This window comes from Talpa occidentalis, unplaced genomic scaffold (genome assembly GCF_014898055.3).
Source record: "Talpa occidentalis isolate TD23 unplaced genomic scaffold, MPIMG_talOcc4v2.1 talOcc4.13, whole genome shotgun sequence".
NCBI classification, from domain to species: Eukaryota; Metazoa; Chordata; class Mammalia; order Eulipotyphla; family Talpidae; genus Talpa; species Talpa occidentalis.
Window position 1 is genome coordinate 60701403 of NW_023601322.1, and position 24410 is coordinate 60725812.

The 24410-nt window shown below is 41.2% G+C and overlaps 1 protein-coding gene across 1 annotated transcript in view; it reads right to left on the bottom strand.

Annotated features, from left to right (window-relative positions):
* The window catches only part of SPINK5 (serine peptidase inhibitor Kazal type 5), an 88285-nt gene that overhangs the window by 25886 nt on the left and 37989 nt on the right, over window positions 1–24410 (bottom strand). Inside the window, exons 12-22 of the mRNA XM_054694270.1 lie at window positions 23835–23901; window positions 22570–22697; window positions 21179–21257; window positions 20460–20587; window positions 17558–17600; window positions 16248–16375; window positions 13353–13401; window positions 11832–11959; window positions 9046–9130; window positions 8823–8950; window positions 7351–7417 (exon numbers count right to left, since the gene is read on the bottom strand). Of these exons, the coding sequence (XP_054550245.1) occupies window positions 7351–7417; window positions 8823–8950; window positions 9046–9130; window positions 11832–11959; window positions 13353–13401; window positions 16248–16375; window positions 17558–17600; window positions 20460–20587; window positions 21179–21257; window positions 22570–22697; window positions 23835–23901 (1030 nt within the window). The remainder of the gene's footprint in view (window positions 1–7350; window positions 7418–8822; window positions 8951–9045; window positions 9131–11831; window positions 11960–13352; window positions 13402–16247; window positions 16376–17557; window positions 17601–20459; window positions 20588–21178; window positions 21258–22569; window positions 22698–23834; window positions 23902–24410) is intronic.

Below are 24410 nucleotides of genomic sequence, written 5' to 3' on the forward strand. Positions count from 1 at the left end.
TGGGCCATGGCTGCATTGTTTATGTTAAGAAAATATAACCCTGAGGGGGTGGACTGTAGGGTAAGGAAAAATGTCAGGCTTTTCTGCCCTCCCGCCATCAGGATAGATGATGGATCCTTGTCCTGAATGCATGCCTGATGGCGGGCACCTGGAACAGAGTGTGGGCATAAGTAGATGGGATTCACCCGGGCTGAGACTGGGCTTTTAAGGGCGGCGTTGCGGGGACGCCAGCAGAAGCCGAGAGAGAAGCAGAGCCATGAGAAAAGCAGAGAGAAGGTCGAAGAGGCCAGAGTGAAGACTTGCTGGGGGCTGGGAGGCCTGCCAGCCTCCCACGTACCCGCTAAATCCACGTACCCGCTAAATCCCAATAAAAGACCTGCAAAAAAACCACTGAGGACTCTGACTCCTCCTTCACTCAGTCTACCTGGGATCAGAAAACCTGCACTGTTTCCATTCCTGCCCTTTACACCCCCTACTTGGCAGACCTGTTCAACTACTGACTCCCTATCAGGAATAGGGGGCTCCACCTCTCCGCTCCAGAGCTCCCACTCATTACAATGCTTTGGTCGAGATGGAAGAGTGGCTTACTTTTGCCCATTTATTCTTCCCATTCCTACTACTCTGTGGGGACGAGATTCATTATCTCAATGGTGCATCTCTGTTAAGTCCCATTTTTAACTACGGCCACTGTCGCTTCTCCACTCAAAATTAAAAGGAAATCAGGTCCCCAGTTTGGATGGAACAGTGTCCCCTAAGGGGGGACAAATTGGCTCAAGTTCGTTTATTAGTCAATGAACAATTACATTTAGGTCCTATTGAACCCTCCACCAGTCCATGGAACACCCCTACATTCTGTGTTCCAAAAAAATCGGGAAAATGGCAACTTATTCAGGATTTAAGGGCAGCTAATGCTCAAATGCAACCGATGGGGGCACTTTAACTAGGCCTCCCTAAGCCAGCCATGATCCCCTCAACTTTTCATCTCCTGGTTGTGGACTTAAGAGATTGTTTTTTTCACAATCCCTTTACACCCAGATGATAAAGAAAAATTCACCTTCTCAGTTCCTGAAGTTAATAATGGTCGACCCTTACAAAGTTTTCAATGGTGTTTTTTACCTCAAGGGATAATGAATAGTCCTACCGTGTGTCAGCTATTTGTGGACAAGGCTTTACATCCAGTTTGTGCTCAATTTCCCTCGTTTTATATACCATTATATGGATGACATTTTGCTAGCAGCACCATCTACTAACCTCCTACAGGTTTGTTCAGAAGTTTCCATGACCCATTTAAAACTTGCAGGATTGGTGGTGGCACCTGACAAGATTCAGTCTACTAATCCTTATTCTTATTTCGGTTTTAAGGTGCTTTATTCCCAAGTAATTCCTAAAACTCCCCTTTACATTTATCGGATTCAGTCACATTAATGACTTTACAACAATTTTTAGAGCACATCAATTGGCTACACCCAGCTCTTGGAATTCCAACCCATGCACTATCTGAACTATTTGCTTCCTTAAAAGGTGATCTGGCCCCTGCCTCTCTTCACTTACAAGGCAAAACAACAATTAACATTCCTTAACAAACATCTTTGCTCCTCTTGTCTAGATAGATGGGATCCTAAAATCTCTCTTTGCTTATTTTAAACACCCCCCATTCTCCTACAGGAATTAGTCGACAATTAACCTCACCTTTTCACATTATTGAATGGCTTTTCCTTCCCTTCCAGCCAAAAAATCGTCTATCTACTTATTTTTCTCAAAGATGTTCCTTATTACAAAAAGGTCATTGTCATTGTGGGCCATTATCCGGCTATGAGCCTGGCTCTGTTAACACAGGCCTCTCCAAGCAGGAAACAGAATGGCTCCTTGCTCAATCAGAGCAATTTCAAATTGTTTTCCAGGATTATGTTGGATCGTTCTTTTATTCTACCCACCTGATAAACACATTTAATCCTTACAGCGTCTCCCTATTCATTCCTTCAATGTTGTGGTCAATTCTCCCATTCCCCAGGCTCTTACTATCTTCGTAGATGGTTCTTTTGCTACAGGCTAGGGAGTCATGGTCTGGTGCACAAATTTGGATGCTACATGGCAAACTGCCTATATTGCACCTTCTCCTTCAGCCCAACATGCTGAACTAGCTGCTGTTATTGTGCCTCTTTCTTCATTTCCTTCACAGTCACTTAATATCATTTCTGACTCATTATATGTTACCTCCCTAGTACAAGACATCTCCTCTGCTCTTCTTAATACTAATATTGATGACACCCTATTATTGGCTTTTATCTCTTTACAAACTTTGCTTCATCAATGTGTTCATCCCATTTTTATTGCTCACATTCATAGTCATTTTAGTCTACCGGGTCCACTGTCTGAAGGAAACGAGATGGCTGATATAGCCCTGAGGTTGTTTACCGTGTTTGCAGATCCTATAACTTGTCTTTCCTTCTTTCACCAAGGCACTCGCAGTCTTGCAAAAATATTTAACATTTCCCTTGCACAGGAACGGGTTCAAGCTAGCACTGTTTGTCAATGCTCTGGCCCTACTTTTCCCTCAGGTGTTAACTCGCGGGGCATTCAAGCCAATGATTTATGGCAGATGGATGTCACCCACTTCCCTTCTTTTGGTCGCTTATCTTCTCTCCAAGTCACAGTCGATACCTTTTCAGGATTTCTATGGGCCACAGCTCAGCCCGGGGAACGTTCGTTCTCTTCATGTAATATTTGTCATCTCTACTCGGCATTTGCAGTAATGGGCCAGCCTTCCTGCATTAAAACTGATAATGGCCCAGCTTATACTTCTAAATCTCTTACTGCCTTTTTATTTGACTGTGGCATTCAGCACACTACTGGTATTCCTTATAACCCCACAGGTCAAGCTATTGTGGAAAGTGCTAATGAACTTCTTAAACTTTTCCTTACAAAACAAAAGGGGGAATGCTCCTCCCCTCGTGCTCAACTTTTTAAAGCTCTATTCACATTAAATCATCTACAGTATAGAGGCACACGTCGGAACCTAGTTACACTCCATTTCTTCACACCTAAGGAAAATGATCAGAAACCTTCAGTGTTACACAAAAAACTGCCTAATCCAAACTGGTTAGGCCCAGCTCCTTTAATCTCATGGGGAAGAGGGTCCTTCAAGGGCTCCATCTGTATCTATATGTCACAACCTTCAAAAAATATCTGAAACCAATCCCCCCCTTTCACTGGAAACTTTGTCTTTCTACATACGGCACTCTTATCTTTTTAGAAGGTGATTGTGTTCTACAAAAGTGGGGACTGCAGGGGCTCACAGTCCAAAACAAAAGGAAATGTTTCAAAGGCCCTCCATGGAATTGCACAATGCCACACATAATGTTTCAGCTGACTGGGATCCAGGATTGGCTGGCCCCTTATTTTGTTTGTGTTGTAATACTCAGTGTTCCCCTCTTAAAACAAGATCTTGGCGTGCAGCTACACCTTATTTCCCTTACACAATACACCAGGTCAAGCTTCCTTTACCCAAGGACAGTTTATTTGGGATTTTACTGATAATCACAACTTTTCTAAGGTTTGCACCTCCCGTCCCTATTTGCTTCCCTTATCTCCTACTCTCCCCTTACGTTCACGGGATAATAGTACTTTTCCAAAAGTACTATAATAGTACTTTTCCATCAAGCTGATAACAAAAGGTACTACAGTCACCTCTTGTATTGATTCTTGGGTTTTATCTAAACACTCAATTTTCTTTATTAAACAACATATGCATGCATGGATTCCAGTCAATCTGACTTGTCCATGGGACGGCAGCTTCCCTTTAAATCAATTAGTTCAGGCTTTAGACCGAGTTTGCTGTGCGTGCCACTTTTTAGGCACATTCATTGCTGGAATCATATTCTTAGTCTCCCTGGCTGCCACTGCAGCAATGGCATCTACTGCATTGGCCAAATCATTATAAAACTGCCAATGAGGTACATCAATATATGACCAATACTACTCAGGACTTGCTGTAACAGGTGCACATTGACCAGCAGATTTTAACTAGATTAGATGCTCTTGAATCAGCAGTGCTATGGCATGGTGAACATCAACAAGCCTTATGGACTCGTTCTCTTCTGAGATGTGATTCGGGATTTATCCGGTTATGTGTCACTAATTACACTGCTAAAAATTTAACTTCCTATTCCTGGGATTTTCATAAAAAGGATTTGTTAAGAGCTTTCAGCTCTCCACTGGCCTCCTCTGTTGATGATATGCAAGAATGATTGTCAATCCATTTGGACCAGTTTAACAGGCAAACATCTCAAGAAACCATCGATGGCCTTTTGGCTTTTTCATCCCTTGCAAATCCAAAAAATTGGCTGACCAGCCTATCCCTACAATCACTTATCCAATTGCTGCTCATTATTTTTCTTGCTGTTATCCTCTTTTTAATAGGATGCTACTGCTATCACCCGATACAAGTCAGAAGTCAAAAACAAGCAATGAGGACACTTTGCCTGGCCTATCGTCCACCTGGAAATCCATCCTACTTCCCCTCCACTCGTCTTTCCTCTCTTTAAATAAAATAAAAAAGGGGGACATGTGGGTCTGCTAGACTTAAGTGGCTGCTAGACTTAAGTAGCCTGCTCAGCCACCATTATGGTTACCTGAAGTTCTGCATTCCTATACAAAGGTCAGAACTGTTCAGTCACAGTCATATGAGCCAAACCTTGCAAGGTGCCTTTCATATCAATCAAGAGCAGAAAGCTTGATCACTGCAGGAAGGGTATGCATCACGAGGTATGACTAGGAATGCCCGGGGGGCTGAGGATGGCTGCATAAACTTACTCCTGACTCATACATCATGAGGTATGACCAGGAACACCCAGAGGCAGAGGACCGATGTATGACAAGGGACACAGAAGCTGATCAGTGGAATGCCTTGTTGATAAGATTAGGACTGTGGCCTAGGGTCTGGGGTCTAGTTTCCAGTTTTGATGACAACACTTCTTCATCAAGCTGATAACATGGTCAGCAACCTCATGTGCCCACAAGCCCCAGATGACATTCCTGAGTTTCACCCATCCTTTCTCCTTGTCCTCTTAACTTAGTACATAGCTGATGATCTATGATTATTCTATCAATAAAAACGGTCAGGTTCTTGCTCTCAGCAACATCCTGCCTCATGCAGCCTGCTGCACGACTCCCGTGTCTTATCAGTGTGGTGTTGCACGACACAACAAGGGCATCTAATGTGCATCAAAGCACCAGCATTCATAAGGAGCCCCTTACCCTCCAGAATGTTCACTTCAACATTTCTATTGGATAGTTTCCACAAATAAGCTATTGGACTATGTTTGAGAGATCTTGGAAAATAAACCCTATAAACCCTGGCAGATCCCTATTCTCAGGGTTTCCTATTTGGAAGATGTCATTGCAAGTAGGATGAGTATGTTACTGCTGATCAGCAAATGAAGTCAAAGTATTTTGCTTCCCTCAGAGAAATTGAAAATATTTTTATTCTTCCTCATGGGAGGCCTTCAGATTCTTGGAGAAAGCTTTCTTGTTCTCCTCCCATACCTGGCCAGGTTCCCTTTCATGAGCTAAACACAGGCAGACACTTCATTCTATTTCAGTCTTTCCTACCATTTCTCATTCTGCATCTTCCCCTTTTATAAGAATGTAACAAAAGTTTCAGGTACAGCAGGACAACAGGTCATGATGTTAGGATTCCAACCTACCACCAAGAATCTTGGATGAGGGGCACTGCCTCTTTGAGGCTAAGTTACCTCACTTATAAAATTAAAATAATAATATTTATATAAAATTAAAATAACATTTATTCCACATGTTTAGAATTATAATGGTCAACGTGTATTAAGTATTAAGTATATCAAGGTGTATTAAGCTTTCAGCATACATTCTGGGTTGTTGTGAGAACAACATGAGATATTATATGTGTATCTGCAATAACTAACATTTAGAAAGTGCTCAGTAAATATTAGTTCCAGAGTTAATGAGGAATTGAGAGAGGATTAAAACAATCACTTAGGATCATAGAGTTAATTACTGCTGCGATCTAGACAGAGTTCACGTTCTTCTCTGAACCTTTTATATCAAATTGAAACTCAATGAGGACGAGAGTGAGTTTTCCTCCGGCTCTGATTCAAGGTTTACTGCTGTCCCCAATGGGGTTGTAGTTAGCAAAAGAAAGGTGATAGGAGAAGACAGTTCAACAATAGTAGTTAAGGTGAAATTGCAACTGTTTCACATGGAAGATAATCTCAGAGATATTGAAAAGTAAAGCACTTTAAAATTCAGATTCACAATTGTGAGAAATACAACTGTAAGCAAACCCACCATATAAATTCCAAGTGTGATGCTTTCTTAGAGATCGTTTCTTTTTTTTTCTTTTTAGATTTATTTATTTATGTATACAAGAGCTGGGGTACAGGCCAGAGATGTGGGGGGTGAGAGGATTCACCAAAGACAGAGTGGGGAACAGAACAGGTGGATAGATGGAAGTATACTGCTGAGAGGCGCAGTGGGCGAGTCAGGAGAGGTCTGCTGCACCATGAGGGTTGCTCCCTGGCCAGGGATCGAACTTGTGCTGCAGAGGCTGCGGACAGCTTCGTAGATTGCGTCTTAACCCCTTGTGACACCAGGGAGGCCCAGAGAGATCATTTATGGCAAGGAAATGCCATAAATCTGGAAAAAATGTAACCGAATTCTTTTTGAATCAAAAATATATTATTTGGTGGTGCTGGCACCAAAATATAATTCGAGGTAAAACAAAGAACATACAACTGGTTTGACCAAATTCAGTCATATAAAAGCAAAAAAGTTCGTTAAGATAAGTGCAGGATTTGGCATCAGGAAACCTTAGAATTATAGTGGCCAATGGTTTGAATTCGGATGTTTCTACTTTCTAGCTGTGAACACTCTGAAACATGAAGATAATTACTCTTTGTAGTGTGGTACCAATATACCACTAACTTAAGTTCTTTCTCTCTGGATTTTAAATCTTCATTTTAAACATGAGAATGGAGGAAATCAGGGGTTTGCAAAGTACGACTTCTAGGCAAAGATCTGGCCCACCACCTTCTTTGTAACTCCAGTGGTATCAGAACAAGTCCTGCCTGTCTGTCTGCACATGACCTTTGGCTGCTTCTGAGCTACAACAGCATAATCCAGTGGTTGTGAAAGAGACTGAATGGCCACAACCTAAAATATCTGTTATTTAGCCCATTAAAAGAAAACTCTGTCAAGGCTAAATGAAGCTCAAATTCCCTCACTTAGGTGTCTGGTAACTCCATGCATTATTTTTACTGAGAAATTGCAACACTTCCCATTTTTCATTATATTATGTCCCTTCAGGAAAATTACCTTGTCAGCTTCTCTCTTCGCTTTTGCTCTGGATTCAGCTTCTTTTTTCTCCTTTGCTTCTTGCTGGCTGTAAGAGGGAAGGAGATGGGCAGGAAGATAAGCACTGTAGCAATCATATTTATTCTTTTTTTTAAATTTTACCTTTTTAATTTTATTTTTTACATCATTGTTCATTTTTAAACAATACCCTCCCCCTCAGGTTAGTCCCCATAGAGTTTCCTTCACCAATGCACCCATGCACCATCACCTCAGGCCCCTGTGCTCCTCCCTCCCTCCCTCGGGCCCCTCTCCCTCCTCCTCCCCTGCAGGATGTCTCTCCTCTCTAATTGTCTGTTTTTGCTTTGTTGTGTTTTGGAGTGTTATTATTTTTTCACACTGATGTCTTATTTGGTTCCCCTGTATTCGTGCTATAAGTGAAACCATTCTACATTGCTGGTGGGACTGGGATCAGAAGAATCCCACTGTAAGCTGGTCCAACCTCTATGAAAAGCTGTTTGGAGGTTCCTCAGTCTACTAAAAATGGAGCTACCATATGACCTGGCAATTCCACTCCTAGATATCTACCCAAAGGACACAAAAACATTGATTCAAAAGAGCACCTGTACCACTATGTTTATTGCAGCACTATTTACACTAGGTAAAACCTGGAAACAACCCAAATGCCCAAAAATAGATGACTGGATCAAGAAGATGTGGTACATATACACCATGGAATATTACTCAGCAATCAAAAACAAAACACTCATGCCATTTACAGCAATGTGGATGGAGCTAGAGGGAATTATGAAATAAACCAGAAGGAAAAAGAAAAATATCACAACCATATTTATTCTAAAGGAGAAGTCATCTCTCTAGATAGACATAGCCCATTACTTTTATACCTCTACCAACTTAGTGTGGGAGGAGTAAGGCCACTGTACAATTCTCCATATTGTTCTTTTTAGTGCTACTTAAAGAATAAGACATACATGCCACACTGAATCAGTAAATAAAATATCTGTTATTGAAAAGTAAAGCAGTATTGATATTGAAAATATCAGCAGTAAAATATCAGTCTGTTTCTTTCAGAAACTAAAGAGGTTGTCCTTCTCCCCAGAAAGAAACTAGGACACTTAAAAACAATGACTTGATGTTAAGAAACTGTCAATGCTTAGCGCTGATAATGAATACATCCTTAGATTATTCCGGCAGTGTGCATGCAGACAGCGCAAGTTCCAGTCCTTGGGTGCCATCAGCTCTGGGGGAATCTTCTCTTAACACAAGGTCCTCCCTTGACACTGATTCAAGTACCTTGCAGAACACTACAGAGAAGCGTGCTAAATACATGGCTTTGTAGTAGTAAAAAGATACTCAATGCAATACACTCTTTTCATTAGCAACTTCCTGGAAGAACGCTTTGACAGCTCCTCTCTCACCCACCCAGGGCTGACTCCTCTCAGCAGCAGCGGGGGCTGTGGTTCTGCGCTACTCACAAGAAGGCTTCACACATGGAGCAGGTGTTGCCGTGCATCTTCCCATCTGGGCCCTTGATGGGGTCATTCTCTCTGGTGCAGGGAAGGCGACCATCCCTTATGTAATTACGGTATTCACTGCACAGCTCCTGCCAAGTGAGGGAGGATTTGATCAGAACACTGAATGGTGGAAACCTGTTTCTGGGGAAAGTAGAATATTTGTGTGATGCTCTGAAACAACTACCTGAACTGCTTCTCTCTTGACTTTCTCAGCCTCAGCATTCTCCTTTTCGTTTTCATCATTATTTTTCTTCTCTACTTCCAGTTTGCTACAATGAATAAAAGAAAATACAAGTGAAATACAATTTCTTAACCTTTTAGGTAATGGATTTTAAGGAGGATTTGGGACCTCCCAGACCAAAGATAAGATTCAGTTTTCAGTACAAATGTATTCACTTCCAGAAGTGCTATTGCTTGGCCCAACAATGCAGATCAATTCAGCAGCTTATAATTTCCCTTTGCAAAATAAAACTCCCATGTTCAGTTTTCCAAGTATGTCATCTTATTACTATATGTTTGTGACTTCAATGAATGATCTTGGAAAGCCACAATTGACTTTTTTTTTTCTTTCAGGTATTCAAAGTTTTATTTATAATTTTTAAGGATATTTATTTATGCATACAAGAACTGGGGTATAGACCAGAGGTGCAGGAGAGTGAGAGGATTCACCAGAGACAGAGTGACGCACAGAACAGGCAGATATATTGAAATACACTGCTAAGGGGAGCAGCAGATATGACAGGCTGGGTCTGCTGCACCATGTGGGCAGCTCCCTGGCCGGGGATCAAACTCGTGCTGCAGTGGCTGTGGAGAGCTTCAGAGGCTGTGTCTTAATCTCTTACACCACCAGGGAGGCCCCACAATTGACTTTTTTAATTGTGCAAGTTTACTCTAACTAAATAACTATCATATCAATGGTGAAAGCCAGGGGTCGTAGCAAGTTGAACAATGGACCCCTAGTAAAAATAAACAATACTTCATGTATAAACCTTTTAGGTATTATTAGAATTAATATTCAAGCTGAAATTTGAGTTTGAGAGTGCAACAATGATTCAGGTTCGGGAAGAGCCAACACCAGTTTTTGAGCTTGATCATGAGCCTAATATTTTGCCATTCTTACCATTTTCTACTGACATGGGGCATATGAAAGGGAAAGATCTTTAGTATTTATTACATCGCATCAAGGCATTACCATAGTACCATCACAGCAGTGAGAGAAAAGTCCTGATTCTTTTACTCTCAGGCCACTGTTTATCCCATTGGCCATCTCTGTCAATCTCCTCTATTAAGGAACTATGTATCTAAACTTAAGACTGGACCCACATGTGTGAAAGTTAAAAAATAACAATTAGGGCCTCTCCCGTGGTGCAAGGGGTTAAGATGCTGCACTATGAAACTCTCCGCAGCCACTGCAGCATGAGTTTGATCCCCAGCCAGGGAGGTGACCCACATGGAGCAGCGGACCTCTCCTGCCTTGCCCGCTGCTCCTCTCAGCAGTGTATTTCCGTCAGTCCGCCTGTTCTGCTCCCCACTCTGTCTCTGGTGGATCCTCTCATCCCATACACCTCTGGCCTGTACCCCAGTTCTTGTATGCATTCAAAAATAAATCTTTAAAAAAATTAAAAAATCAAATCTATTTCAACAGATATTATTTAAATGTTTTTCTTAATTGTAGCTTGAGATTCTGTAGGGGATTAGGAAGGAGGAGAAGGAGAGGTGGCAATAATCAGTTTCACGATTGCCCTCACCACCGGAGCTCTGATCTCATTCAGCAAATCAATGACTTATAAGGCCCTGGGCCTGGTTTAATGGAAAGACACTAGAAAACAGCTATGGCAGGGGTCTGCCTCTTAGGAGTTTCACTGTCTCCACTAAACCACTTCAACATATTTATCCTTTCAACATATTATCCTGAAAGGATAAATATTTACCATATTTACAATTGTAATATGATCTTCTCTACTTGTTTAAGTTATTTTTTAATACTTTATTTTATATAATTCTTACATCATTTTGCATCTTTGCACTATGTATGCATTTTCAATTCCCCAAACAATTGCACCCCCCCTTATTTTGCTAGTTCTTCCTCTCCCCACCGATTCCTCCCGCCTCCCCCCACCCCTGTAGTGTGTCTCTGGTTTATAGTTGCTTGTTGATTTTGATGATTACTTTGTACTGATTAGTCTTTTTCCTGGTCTCTTATTTAGGTTTTCTAAATTCCTGCTATGAGTGAGACCATCCAGTATTTTTCTTTTTCTTTCTGACTTATTTTGCTGATCACGATCCCTTTTAGCTCCATCCATATTGCTGCAAACTGCATGTGTTTATCTTTTTTGATTGCTGAGTAATATTCCATAGTGTATATGTACCACATCTTCTTGATCCAGTCATCTATTTTTGGCATTGGGGTTGTTTCCATATCTTAGCTATTGTAAATAGTGCTGCTATAAACATAGAGGTGCAGGTGCCCTTTGGAGTTACTGTTTCTGTGTCATTTGGGTAAATACCTAGGAGTGGAATTGCTGGATCATATTGTTTAAGTTATTTTAAAAGTCTTTACACACTGTCCCCACAGACATCTGTCCAACTGGCTTTTCCTCAATCAATATATGAATAAATTCACAGGAATAAAAAAATGTCAGGGGTGGGACAGAGACCACAGATATCGTCCTATTCAGATCACCAGACTCTGCTCACTCTTTGCTGGGGCTGATGATTGTCAAGTGTTCAAGCCTATTAGCACAGAATTAAGACTTTGCTCATGACTTAAGCAGGCAATAGAAGGAAAACTGAATATAGAATAACACTGTCCCCTGTGATTTAATGTTACTAAAAGTCCTGTGTATATGTGTCCAAGATTATCTAGCATGCAACACTGAGAAATGTGCAGCGTATACATAATTCTCAAGAAGATGAACGTCAGGGGTGGTGGCTGGTGAGAGGTTCTGGAGAGGTGAGGGGAATACTCACAAGAGGCTCACGCACAGGGCGCACTTGTTTCCATACATTTTGCCATCTGGACCACGAACAGGGTCGCTCTCCCTGGTGCAACTAAGCTTCCCATCCCTCACGTGGCTGCGAAATTCACTGCACAAATCCTAGAAAATGAAGAAGATATTTTCTCAAATCAGTTTTCTATGCTTTCTGCATCACTGCCTACCATGAGGAATATGTCGGAGACAAAAACATTGTGATTACATCTAGCGGTACATTAGTATGTATCCAATTTCCATCACACTCCAGAATTGTCCTGGCATGGGGGGTGGATCTGCAAGTATTTATCAGGATAATTGTCCTGAAGGAGAGGACAACATAGGTATAGAAGGAGACTGACAAATTTGTAGACTAAGGTATAATATTTTTGAGTGTGTTCTGTTGCACACTACAGTCTATAAAGCTATGAAAGATCAAAGGTGAGGCCATTGAACAGGCCATTATGGGAGGTTTCCTGCAGGAAATGAGAATATTGCTGAGTCTTCCTGAGAAGAAAGAATCCTTCCACTTTTACTTGGATGGACTTTGCTGCATTATGCTAGTGGTAATGAGTAGAACAGGGCTTGACAAATACTGCATGATGTCACTTCCATGTAGACTCTAAATGAGCCAAACTAGCCTCACAGAGAGCAGAGTGGTGGGGACCACAGCCTGGAAGGTTGGGGAAGGCCTATGGCAAGATGTTGGTCAGAGGGTACAAGCGTCCAGTTAAAAGGTGAATAATTCTGGGGGTCTAGTATACTGCATGATGATTACAGCTAATAATCCTGTATGACATACTTGAACGTTGCTAAATGAGTAAACCATAAATGTTCTCATGACAAAAAGAAATGGGAATTATGTGAGGCATCAGCTAACATAATGGTGGCAATCATTTTGCAATATATAAATGATCAAATAAGCATGTTGGACACGCCTTACAATCTTTACAATGTTACATGTCGAGGGTAGTCAACAGTGAGAGAACCATGAAACAACAATAATGTGCAAAAAAGGGAGAGAATATTACGAAGCCTCGATTTGTTTTTAGAAAGCTGAAAGAGATAAAACATGATCAAACTAAGATAAAGATAAATCTGAAAAAAAGAGATAGAGAGGAGAGAACAGGTAAGAGATGCCAAGAGAAACTGACCCCTTTCTGGGTGCTACTTGGTAACATCTCGGGTGTGGGATGTGGATTTAAAAGAGAATACCACGGAGAAGAGTGAAGAAAAGGGAAAGGTGTGAGACCATGGCACAGACATCAGGCCGAAATAATTTTCCAGTTCTGAATTACTCATAAAAAATACAGTTCCAGCTAGCATAAGTTATGTACATTGAAGTTAACAAATAGTAAAAATTGGCTTTCACAATTTGCTTGATAGTGAAAACCTAAGACAAGTCCAATATGGGGACTAGCTCTTACCAAGTAAATCGCCATTCCACATTTTATGAAACAAACCCTATTTTAGAGAAAAAAATGTTGGCACGTAACAAGAGCATTCCTGAGAAAAGTACCTCTGTTGTTTGTCTTTTAGCCTTTGGTCTTGCTCTGTCTACTTGTTTACTGTAAGATAAAAGGGAAAAAAGGGAGAGAGAAGAAGTCAGTCTTAACACAGTAGAAAAGCTCCTCCACATGTAGGTTGAACATTCACTGCTTTTACTACTCAAAGATCTACTCATCATAAGCTGTGATAAGTTACAATGATTCCTCCCAGGAAGAGAACAGGATTCAAGAGAAAGTCCCTTAATTAGTAAATAAACCTATTTAGTTCCCTAGCAAACAGACTGCAGTAAGACTTTCTTGTTTATTTATTCTTTTGCATCGGCAACAGCTCTTCATAAAGTGGTACCATGTAGTTTCTAGAAGGAGGCATTAGAGCATGGTGATCAAGAGGAAAGACTGGAGCCAGATCACGTAAGGAACACACAAGTGTCTTAACCTCTCTGTGCCTTCCTCACCATTAAATCGAGAAGGGTTGGGAGAGAGAGGAGAGGTAACAAGAATATTCTTCTCAACAGATTGTTGTGAGCATTAAATGAGATGGTCCATGTAAAATGATTAGAATAAGTTTATGGTACCTAATAAAGGGAATGAAAATTAATGTAAGTGACCAGCATGAGTATTATAATCATTACTGAAAGTGAACCCTCCAAAAGCAGGCATATGACAAAAAAGAAAAGAGAGTGATAGCTCTTATCCATTTTGATCACTGAGTCTTGAAATCAAAATTAGTGTTCTACATCTATAACACACTTGGATTTCTAAGGCAAATAATTCAAATTAAATGATATATGAAGGGCCTCCCTGGTGGCACAGGTGGTTGAGCGCAGCTCTGGGAAGCTGTCTGCATCTTCTGCACTGTGGGTTCGATCAGGGCTGGCCAGGGAGATACCCACATCACTGGCAGACCTCTCCTGTCCCGCCCACTGCCCCCTTCCATGTATTTCAGTAGATCTCCCTACTCTGCCCCCTCATCTGCCTCTGATGAATCCTCTCACCCTCCCGTGCAGCTGGCCTGTAACCCGGTTCTTGTATCAATAAATAAATCTTTCAGAGAAAATTAAAAAACTATTCATGAAAACATTTTAATATGTTTCATTCAACACAAGAGTGAAACACAGTTTTCTCATTGACCAAATTAAACCACTTTTTTTGAAAGTTGGAAAAATTATTTGCATATACTATGAAAATGTACAAGAATGGACTCTGGAGGAAGGTATGAGTCTCAGGAGAGTATGGGTCTTTGCTAACGTATCCATAAAATATGGTGTAGTAAAACTTTATTTCTTTTTAAAAAGTAATTTTTATGTTAATGTGAGAAGCGAACATGCTCCAGAATTGTAGGTTCTCTCATACTTCTTTATAAGAACTGATCTAAAGTTGACCATGAATCTAAGTTGACTGAAAAACATTAGCATTTTCTTTCCACAATGGGAAATTACCAGAGGAAGCAGCAGAGCTGACCATTAGGGGACAGACTTCCTTCCATTTCACTCAGAGAAATAACAAACTGAACCAAGCCTAATTCCACACAAATGTAACAACAAGCAGTTGCTCATGGCTTTGCTAAATAAATGACTATATCCTGTCTACACCTTACAGTGAGGTCTATTAACAATTTATTTTTCCTGTGTTGACATCTCCATCATTCTTGTGTTCTGTAGGCCTTAACTTTTTGGGCCTTGTGATAATATAAAACCTAGGCCTTGTGATAATATAAAACCAATTTGTTCTGGTGACTGTGAAGATTAAATGAGTTCAGGTAGCAAAATTCTTAGCAGGTGTGTGCTGATGTCACATGTTCAATAAATGTTGGTTTTCAGGCCTCTCCAGTGGCACGTCGGCTTGAGGGCAGTGCTGTGAAGCTGTCCGCAGTCTCTACGGTGGGGGTTCAATCCCGGCTGGCCAGGGACATACCCACATGGTGCAGCAGACCTCTCCTGTCTCACCCACTGCTCCCCTCAGCAGTGTTTTTCTGTCTGTTCTGTTTTTCCCTCTATCTCTGGCGAATTCTCTCAGCCTCCTGCACTCCAGCCTAGACACTAGTTCTTGTATAAATAAAATAAATCTTCAAAAAAATAAAAGAAATAAATGTTGGTCTTCATGATTATATGATCTTCATTTGATTCCGTCTATTAAAACTTTACTGCTTCTTTGGTGCAAACACTGGAACTAATGTTGCTCTCTACCAAGGAAGACTCAATGGTTGAATCCTTTCAGAGATTCCAGGCATATATTAAATAAATAGGAGCATCCCATGCTTGGCATAAAGATCCAAAGACTTAAGGGACATCATAGACGATTGTTTGAGGGTAGATCTCAAGTCACCTAAAGTTATACTTCAGTCCTTATGAGTGGGTGGCCAATTCCTCCACAGCAGAGCCACCATTTCTGAAGCAGGCGTAACCCACTTGAACTGCTATGATTTGCAAAGTTCACATGGGGTCCAAATCTGTCTTCCCTAGCTCTTGCCCATTTTAATTCTATTCCTTGAGGTCACACACAATGAGTAGGAATAAGGATAGTAAACTAAAATCGTTTCTTAAACTTGCCATGCATCTTACTGATTTATTGCATGTACTCTCATCCATGTCCTATTTCTGATACTCCTTCAGAAAACTAAAAGTCAAGAGCAGGGTTATCATCTCCTCTTGTCTGAATAGAATATTCTGAGTTTTTTTGGAAGGTCCTAAAAGAAATGATTCTGCATCTCTCACTATCACAATCATTATCAACATGATAATCAGCTCTCCACATGATTTTTGGGTTTGTGTTTTTTTTTTTAAGTTCACTTGAATGTGGTGCTGCAAACGAAGAGCTACAGTGAAGAGGGAAGAGCACTATTCAGGGTTATAGGAAAAATGCCCTTAGCAGTTGCTCTCCCCACTCAGAAGCCGGGTGCTACTCACAAGAAGGCGTCACACATGTAGCACTCATTGCCATACATCTTCCCGTCAGGGCCTCTCACGGGGTCGTCCTCTCTGGTGCACCCAAGCCCCCAATTCCTCCTCATTTCGTGGTATTTGCTGCACACTGCCTGTGAAGCCAAGGAGGGCAGATGAGGTGCTGCACACAGGTTGGATCAGAATGCACACACTGCTTAAATTGAGGGGCCTCCTCTAGTGGGGTGAGGGGTTAAGTCACCGCACTGTCCAGCTACCGGCAGCCACTGCAACATGAGTTCGATCCCCTGCAGGGAGCTGACCCATATGGCGCAGCTGACCTCTCCTGACTTGCTTAATGCTCCCCTCAGCAGTGTACCTCTGTAGATCTGCCTGTTCTGCTCCCCATTCTGTCTCTGGTGAATCCTCTCACCTCCTGAATCTCTGGCCTAAACCCTAGATCTTGTGTACATAAATAAATAAGAGCAGATATTTAAAAAAAAAATAGCTTAAGTTGAAACTTTCAATGGCATGGCTTTTTTTAAAATTCTTAACTTTTGAGACATGAATAATTTTAAGCAGTAAAATTTATGGATCCTCCACCTAGAAATGTTCACCTTGAACGTTGCTAAATGCGTAAAACATAAATGTTCTCATGATAAAAAGAAATGGGAATTATGTGAGGCATCAGCTAACATGATGGTGGCAATTATTTTGCAATATATAAATGATAGAATAAGCATGTTGGACACGCCTTACAATCTTTACAATGTTACATGTCGAGTGTAGTCAATGGTGAGAGAACCATGAAATTACAATAATGTGCAAAAAAGGGAGAGAATATTACGAAGCCTCGATTTGTCTTTAGAAAGCTGAAAAAGAAGAGATAAAAACATGATCAAACTAAGATAAAGATAAATCTGAAAAAAAGAGATAGAGAGGAGAGAACAGTTAAGAGGTGCCAAGAGAAATTGACCCCTTTCTGGGTGCTACTTGGTAACATCTGGAGTGTGGGATGTGGATTTGAAAGAGGAGACCACGGAGAAGAGTGAAGAAGAGGGAAAGGAGTGAGACCATGGCACAGACATCAGGCCGAAATAATTTTCCTCTGAATTACTCATAAAAAATATGGTTCTAGCTAACATAAGTTATGTACATTGAAGTTAACAAATAGTAAAAATTGGCTTTCACAATTCATTTGATAGTGAAAACCTAAAGCAAGTCAAATATGAGGACTATCTCTTACCAAGTAAATCGCCATTCCACTTTTTATGAATCAAACCCTATTTTAGAGAAAAAAATGTTGGCACGTGACATGAGCATTCCGAGAAAAGTACCTCTGTTGTTTGTCTTTTCTGTCTTGCTGCATCTTCTTGTTTACTGTAAGATAAAAGGGAAAAAAGGGAGAGAGAAGAAGTCAGTCTTAACACAGTAGAAAAGCTCCTCCACAGGTATGTTGATCATTCACTGCTTTGACAACTCTCAAGCAACCCCAAAGATCTACTCATCATAGGCTGTGATAAGTTACAATGATTCCTCGCAGGAAGAGAATGGGATTCAAGAGAAAGTCCCTTAATTAGTAAATAAACCTATTTAGTTCCCTAGCAAACAGACTGCAGTAAGACTTTCTTGTTTATTTATTCTTTTGCATCGGCAACAGCTCTTCATAAAGTGGTACAATGTAGTTTCTAGAAGGAGGCATTAGAGCATGGTGATCAAGAGGAAAGACTGGAGCCAGATCACGTAAGGAACACACACGTGTCTTAACCTCTCTGTGCCTTCCTCACCATTAAATCGAGAAGGGTTGGGAGAGAGAGGAGAGGTAACAAGAATATTCTTCTCAACAGATTGTTGTGAGCATTAAATGAGATGGTCCATGTAAAATAATTAGAATAATTTTCTGGTACCTAATAAAGGGAAGGAAAGGTAATGTAAGTAACTGGCATGAGTATTATAATCATTACTGAAAGTGAACCCTCCAAAAGCAGGCATATGACAAAAAAGAAAAGAGAGTGATAGCTCTTATCCATTTTGATCACTGAGTCTTGAAATCAAAATTAGTGTTCTAGATCTATAACACACTTGGATTTCTAAGGCAAATAATTCAAATTAAATGATTTATGAAGGGCCTCCCTGGTGGCACAGGTGGTTGAGCGCAGCTCCGGGAAGCTGTCTGCATCTTCTGCACTGTGGGTTCGATCAGGGCTGGCCGGGGAGATACCCACATCACTGGCAGACATCTCCTGTCCCGCCCACTGCCCCCTTCCATGTATTTCAGTAGATCTGCCTACTCTGCCTCCTCATCTGTCTCTGATGAATCCTCTCACCCTCCCGTGCAGCTGGCCTGTAACCCGGTTCTTGTATCAATAAATAAATCTTTCAAAGAAAATTAAAAACAATTCATGAAAACATTTTAATATGTTTCATTCAACACAAGAGTGAAACACAGTTTTCTCATTGACTAAATTAAAACCTTTTTTTTGAAAGTTGGAAAAATTATTTGCATATGCTATGAAAATGTGCAAGAATGGACTATAGAGGGAGGTATGAGTCTCAAGAGAGTATGGGTCTTTGCTAACGTATCCATAAAATATGGTGTAGTAAAACTTTATTTCTTTTTAAAAAGTAATTTTTATGTTAATGTGAGAAGCGAACATGCTCCAGAATTGTAGGTTCTCTCATACTTCTTTATAAGAAACTGATCTAAAGTTGACCATGAATCTAAGTTGACTGAAAAACATTAGCATTTTCTTTCCACAATGGGAAATTACCAGAGGAAGCAGCAGAGCTGACCATTAGGGGACAGACTTCCTTCCATTTCACTCAAAGAAATAACAGACTGAACCAAGCCTAAGTCCACACAAATGTAACAACAAGCAGTTGCTCGTGGCTTTGCTAAATAAGTGACCATATCCTGTCTACACCCTACAGTGAGGTCTATTAACAATTTATTTTTCCTGTGTTGACATCTCCATCATTCTTGAGTTCTCTAGGCCTTAATTATTTTGGGCCTTGTGATAATATAAAACCTAGGCCTTGTGATAATATAAAACCAATTTGTTCTGGTGACTGTGAAGATTAAATGAGTTCAGGTAGCAAAATTCTTAGCAGGTGTGTGCTGATGTCACATGTTCAATAAATGTTGGTTTTCGGGCCTATCCAGTGGCACGTCGGCTTGAGGGCAGTGCTGTGAAGCTGTCCGCAGTCTCTACGGTGGGGGTTCAATCCCGGCTGGCCAGGGACATACCCACATGGCGCAGCAGACCTCTCCTGTCTCACCCACTGCTCCCCTCAGCAGTGTTTTTCTGTCTGTTCTGTTTTTCCCTCTATCTCTGGCGAATTCTCTCAGCCTCCTGCACTCCAGCCTAGACACTAGTTCTTGTATAAATAAAATAAATCTTCAAAAAAATAAAAGAAATAAATGTCGGTCTTCATGATTATATGATCTTCATTTGATTCCGTCTATTAAAACTTTACTGCTTCTTTGGTGCAAACACTGGAACTAATGTTGCTCTCTACCAAGGAAGACTCAATGGTTGAATCCTTTCAGAGATTCCAGGCATAAATTAAATAAATAGGAGCATCCCATGCTTGGCATAAAGATCCAAAGACTTAAGGGACATCATAGACGATTGTTTGAGGGGAGAGCTCAAGTCACCTAAAGTTATACTTCATCCTTATGAGTGGGTGGCCAATTCCTCCACAGCAGAGCCACCATTTCTGAAGCAGGCGTAACCCACTTGAACTACTATGATTTGAAAGTTCACATGGGGTCCAAATCTGTCTCCCCTAGCTCTTGCCCACTTTAATTCTATTCCTTGAGGTCACACACAATGAGTAGGAATAAGGATAGTAAACTAAAATCGTTTATAAAACTTGCCGTGCGTCTTACTGATTTATTGCATGTACTCTCATCCATGTCCTATTTCTGATACTCCTTCAGAAAACTAAAAGTCATTAGTAGGGTTATCATCTCCTCTTGTCTGAATAGAATATTCTGAGTTTCTTTTGGAAGGTCCTAATAGAAATGATTCTGCATCTCTCACTATCACAATCATTATCAACAAGATAATCAGCTCTCCATATGATTTTTGGGTTTGTGATTTTTTTTTTTAAGTTCACTTGAATGTGGTGCTGCAAACGAAGAGCTACAGTGAAGAGGGAAGAGCACTATTCAGGGTTACAGGAAAAATGCCCTTAGCAGTTGCTCTCCCCACTCAGAAGCCGGGTGCTACTCACAAGTAGGCGTCACACATGTAGCACTCATTGCCATACATCTTCCCGTCAGGGCCTCTCATGGGGTTGTCCTCTCTGGTGCACCCAAGCCCCCCATTCCTCCTCAATTCGCGGTATTTGCTGCACACTTCCTGTGAAGCCAAGTAGGGCAGATGAGGTGCTGCACACAGGTTGGATCAGAATGCACACACTGCTTAAATTTAGGGGCCTCCTCTAGTGGGGTGAGGGGTTAAGTCACAGCACTGTCCAGCTACCGGCAGCCACTGCGACATGAGTTCCATCCCCTGCAGGGAGCTGACCCATATGGCGCAGCTGACCTCTCCTGACACGCTTAATGCGCCCCTCAGCAGTACACCTCGGTAGATCTGCCTTCTGCTCCCCATTCTGTCTCTGGTGAATCCTCTCACCTCCTGAATCTCTGGCCTACACCCTAGATCTTGTGTACATAAATAAACAAAAGCAGATATTTAAAAAAAAATAGCTTAAGTTGAAACTTTCAATGGCATGGCTTTTTTTAAAATTCTTAACTTTTGAGACATGAATACTTTTAAGCAGTAAAATTTATGGATTCTCCACCTAGAAATGGTCACACATGTACATGCACACACATAAGACCACAAACAAATGTTTCATACAGTTTCTGGGAGCTCGGAAGCTCCCTGAAAGCCATTTCTGGATAGCATGCTCATGTGCCTCTGAATTGTCTGAGAAGGTTTTCTCACCTCAAAGGAAGTCACTGAGTCAGACTGTCTTTTATTTACTGCTCTGCCATTCAAGTTTTTCTTTTCATATTCTGTGAGTCTAAAAAGAGAGTGATTAAAAAAGAGATGTCAGAATCACAGAATCCCCCATAAAAAGTGATCTCATTTCATTGTTACAGTTAGTATATACTAAGTTCTCACTTAGCATATGCTAAGTTCTCACCTTTGCACATGCTGCCAACTCCTCACCCTTGAAAGCAGCAAAACCTTTACCACGATCTCAGTTCGCAGGTAGGAAGACAGAATGTATAACTTGCCCCAGGACCTGGAGCTACTAAGTGTAGACTGAGGATTTAAAAGCTTATCCAGAGATGGTTGCCTAAACTTCCAATACTCACAACTGTACCTCCGATTACTAGCTCACTTTGTTTTAAGCTGCCAGTGATTTGCCACCCACCATCATCCTTGAGATCCTTTCGTAGGTCATTCCATCCTGAAGTCCTTAAGCCAAACTGTTGGAAAGTTCTTTCTGGCACTGCACTGAGCCTACCTTCTGGGACTTTCACTGGTCCCACTGCCATCCATGGAGACAACTGAGAATTAGGCCTGTGTACACATTTAAAGAACAAAAACTACCTGTGTATTTCAAAGTTACGACTTTCCCCCTAAATAAATGTGCCAAGCCTTAACAATTCTCAAAAGACATTTTTATACATTTCTCCAAACAGGCATTTCCTCCAAATACATTTTTATTTTCCTGTTGAAGGTGGCTCTCACATAATTAAAACAAAAGAAATGAAGCAAAAAGCTAATCCCAATTCAGGGCCCACATTCTCTAGAATTCCTTCCATAGTAACAATAATTGTCCGGGAGAAGAGAGAAATCTTAAACAAATATCACTCACATAAATTTACAGTGAATGAGGGCGATTAGTACTATGAAGGAAAAGTCTTGGTTACTAGGAAAGAGAAATCAGGGGTTAGGGACACGGAGAAGGCCTCAGCGGAGCTGTGGAAACTGACAAGCACATGGGAGAGGAGAGGTGAACCTCCCCAGATCCCAGTCATTGCTTATTCCAAGTCTTTCCCCACCCCGGTCCCAATTCCTGGGTATGAACGGAAGCAGTGTTCTGATACTGACATGCCTACTTCATGACTTGTTATGTGAGATAAGCTGATTTCATGTCCATTCTGCAACCTTATATCGCCACAGGGACTTACCCAGTGCCTGATTTGCAGGACTTATTCTGTGATAATTAAGACACCATACAAAAAAATAATAATAATAAAAAGGTATAACGAAAAGAAACGAGCACAATTTAAGGAAGAAAATCTGGTAAAACAAACAAAAGAAAACCAATGAAGCACAAAGGACAAAACCCTCCATTATTTCCCAGCCACAGTGCCACTCACATGATGGCCTGACACATGTAGCAAGTGGTGTCATACATCTTCCCATCAGGGCCCCGGATGGGGTCGCCCTCCCTGACACACGGGATTCTTCCATTCACCGCAAAGCGGCGGTAGTCATCGCACACATCCTGCCAGGACAGAGAAAGTAAGTCGAGGCACGTTTCATTCTGATCCCAAGCAGACAACCGAAACACCTACACTGGCCCAGACTGATGTGACACTTCTCTGAGCCCTGAATTTTATTTTATTTTATTTTTTTTTTTTCCTTAGAAGTACCAGGGTGTAGACCAGAGGTATGAGTGTGGAGGGGGGTGGTGGTTAAGGGTGTGAGAGGATTCACCAGAGACAGAGTTGGGAGCAGAAGAGACAGATCTACTGAAATACACCGCTGAGGGGAGCAGCCAGTGAGACAGGAGAGGTCTGCTGCACCATGTGAGTTGCTCCCTGGCGGGGGTCAAATTTGTGCTGCAGTGGCTGCGGACAACTTCATAGGTTGTGTCTTAACCCCCTGAGCCACCAGGGAGCCCCAGACAGATCATTTCTAATGTCAATAACCTTTCTGGGAGCAAGGAAATGCCATAAATCTGGAAAAAATGTACCTGAATTCTTCTTTTTGAACCAAACATATATTATTTGGTGGTGCTGGCACCAAAATATAATTCAAGGTGAAACAAAGAACATACAACTGGTTTGACCAAATTCAGTCATATAAAAGCAAAAAAGTTCGTTAAGATAAGTGCAGGATTTGGCATCAGGAAACCTTAGAATTATAGTGGCCAGTGGTTTGAATTCGGATGTTTCTACTTTCTAGCTATGAACACTCTGAAACATGAAGATAATTACTCTTTGTAGTGTGGTACCAATATACCACTAACTTAAGTTCTTTCTCTCTGGATTTTAAATCTTCATTTTAAACATGAGAATGGAGGAAATCAGGGGTTTGCAAAGTACGACTTCTAGGCAAAGATCTGGCCCACCACCTTCTTTGTAACTCCAGTGCTATCAGAACAAGTCCTGCCTGTCTGTCTGCACATGACCTTTGGCTGCTTCAGAGCTACAACAGCATAATCCAGTGGTTGTGAAAGAGACTGAATGGCCACAACCTAATATATCTGTTATTTAGCCCATTAAAAGAAAACTCTGTCAAGGCTAAATGAAGCTCAAATTCCCTCAAGTAGGTGTCTGGTAACTCCATGCATTATTTTTACTGAGAAATTGCAACACTTCCCATTTTTCATTATATTATGTCCCTTCAGGAAAATTACCTTGTCAGCTTCTCTCTTTGCTTTTGCTCTGGATTCAGCTTCTCTTTTCTCCTTTGCTTCTTGCTGGCTGTAAGAGGGAAGGAGATGGTCAGGAAGATAAGCATTGTAGCAACCATAATTTTTTTTTTAAATTTTACCTTTTATTTTTTTATTTTATTTTATTTTTTTACATCATTGTTCATTTTTAAACAATACCCTCCCCCTCAGGTGCAGTCCCCATAGAGTTTCCTTCACCAATGCACCCGTGCACCATCACCTCAGGCCCCTGTGCTCCTCCCTCCCTCCCTCTGACCCCTCTCCCTCCTCTTCCCCTGCAGGATGTCTCTCCTCTATAATTGTCTGTTCTTGCTTTGTTGTGTTTTGGAGTGTTATTATTTTTCACACTGATGTCTTATTTGGTTCCCTGTATTCCTGCTATAAGGGAAACCATCCTACATTGCTGGTGGGAGTGTAAGCTGGTCCAGCCACTATGGAAAGCTGTCCGCAGGTTCCTCAGTCTACTGAGGCTACCATATGACCTCAGGCTACCATATGACCTGGCAATTCCACTCCTAGGAATCTACCCAAAGGACACAA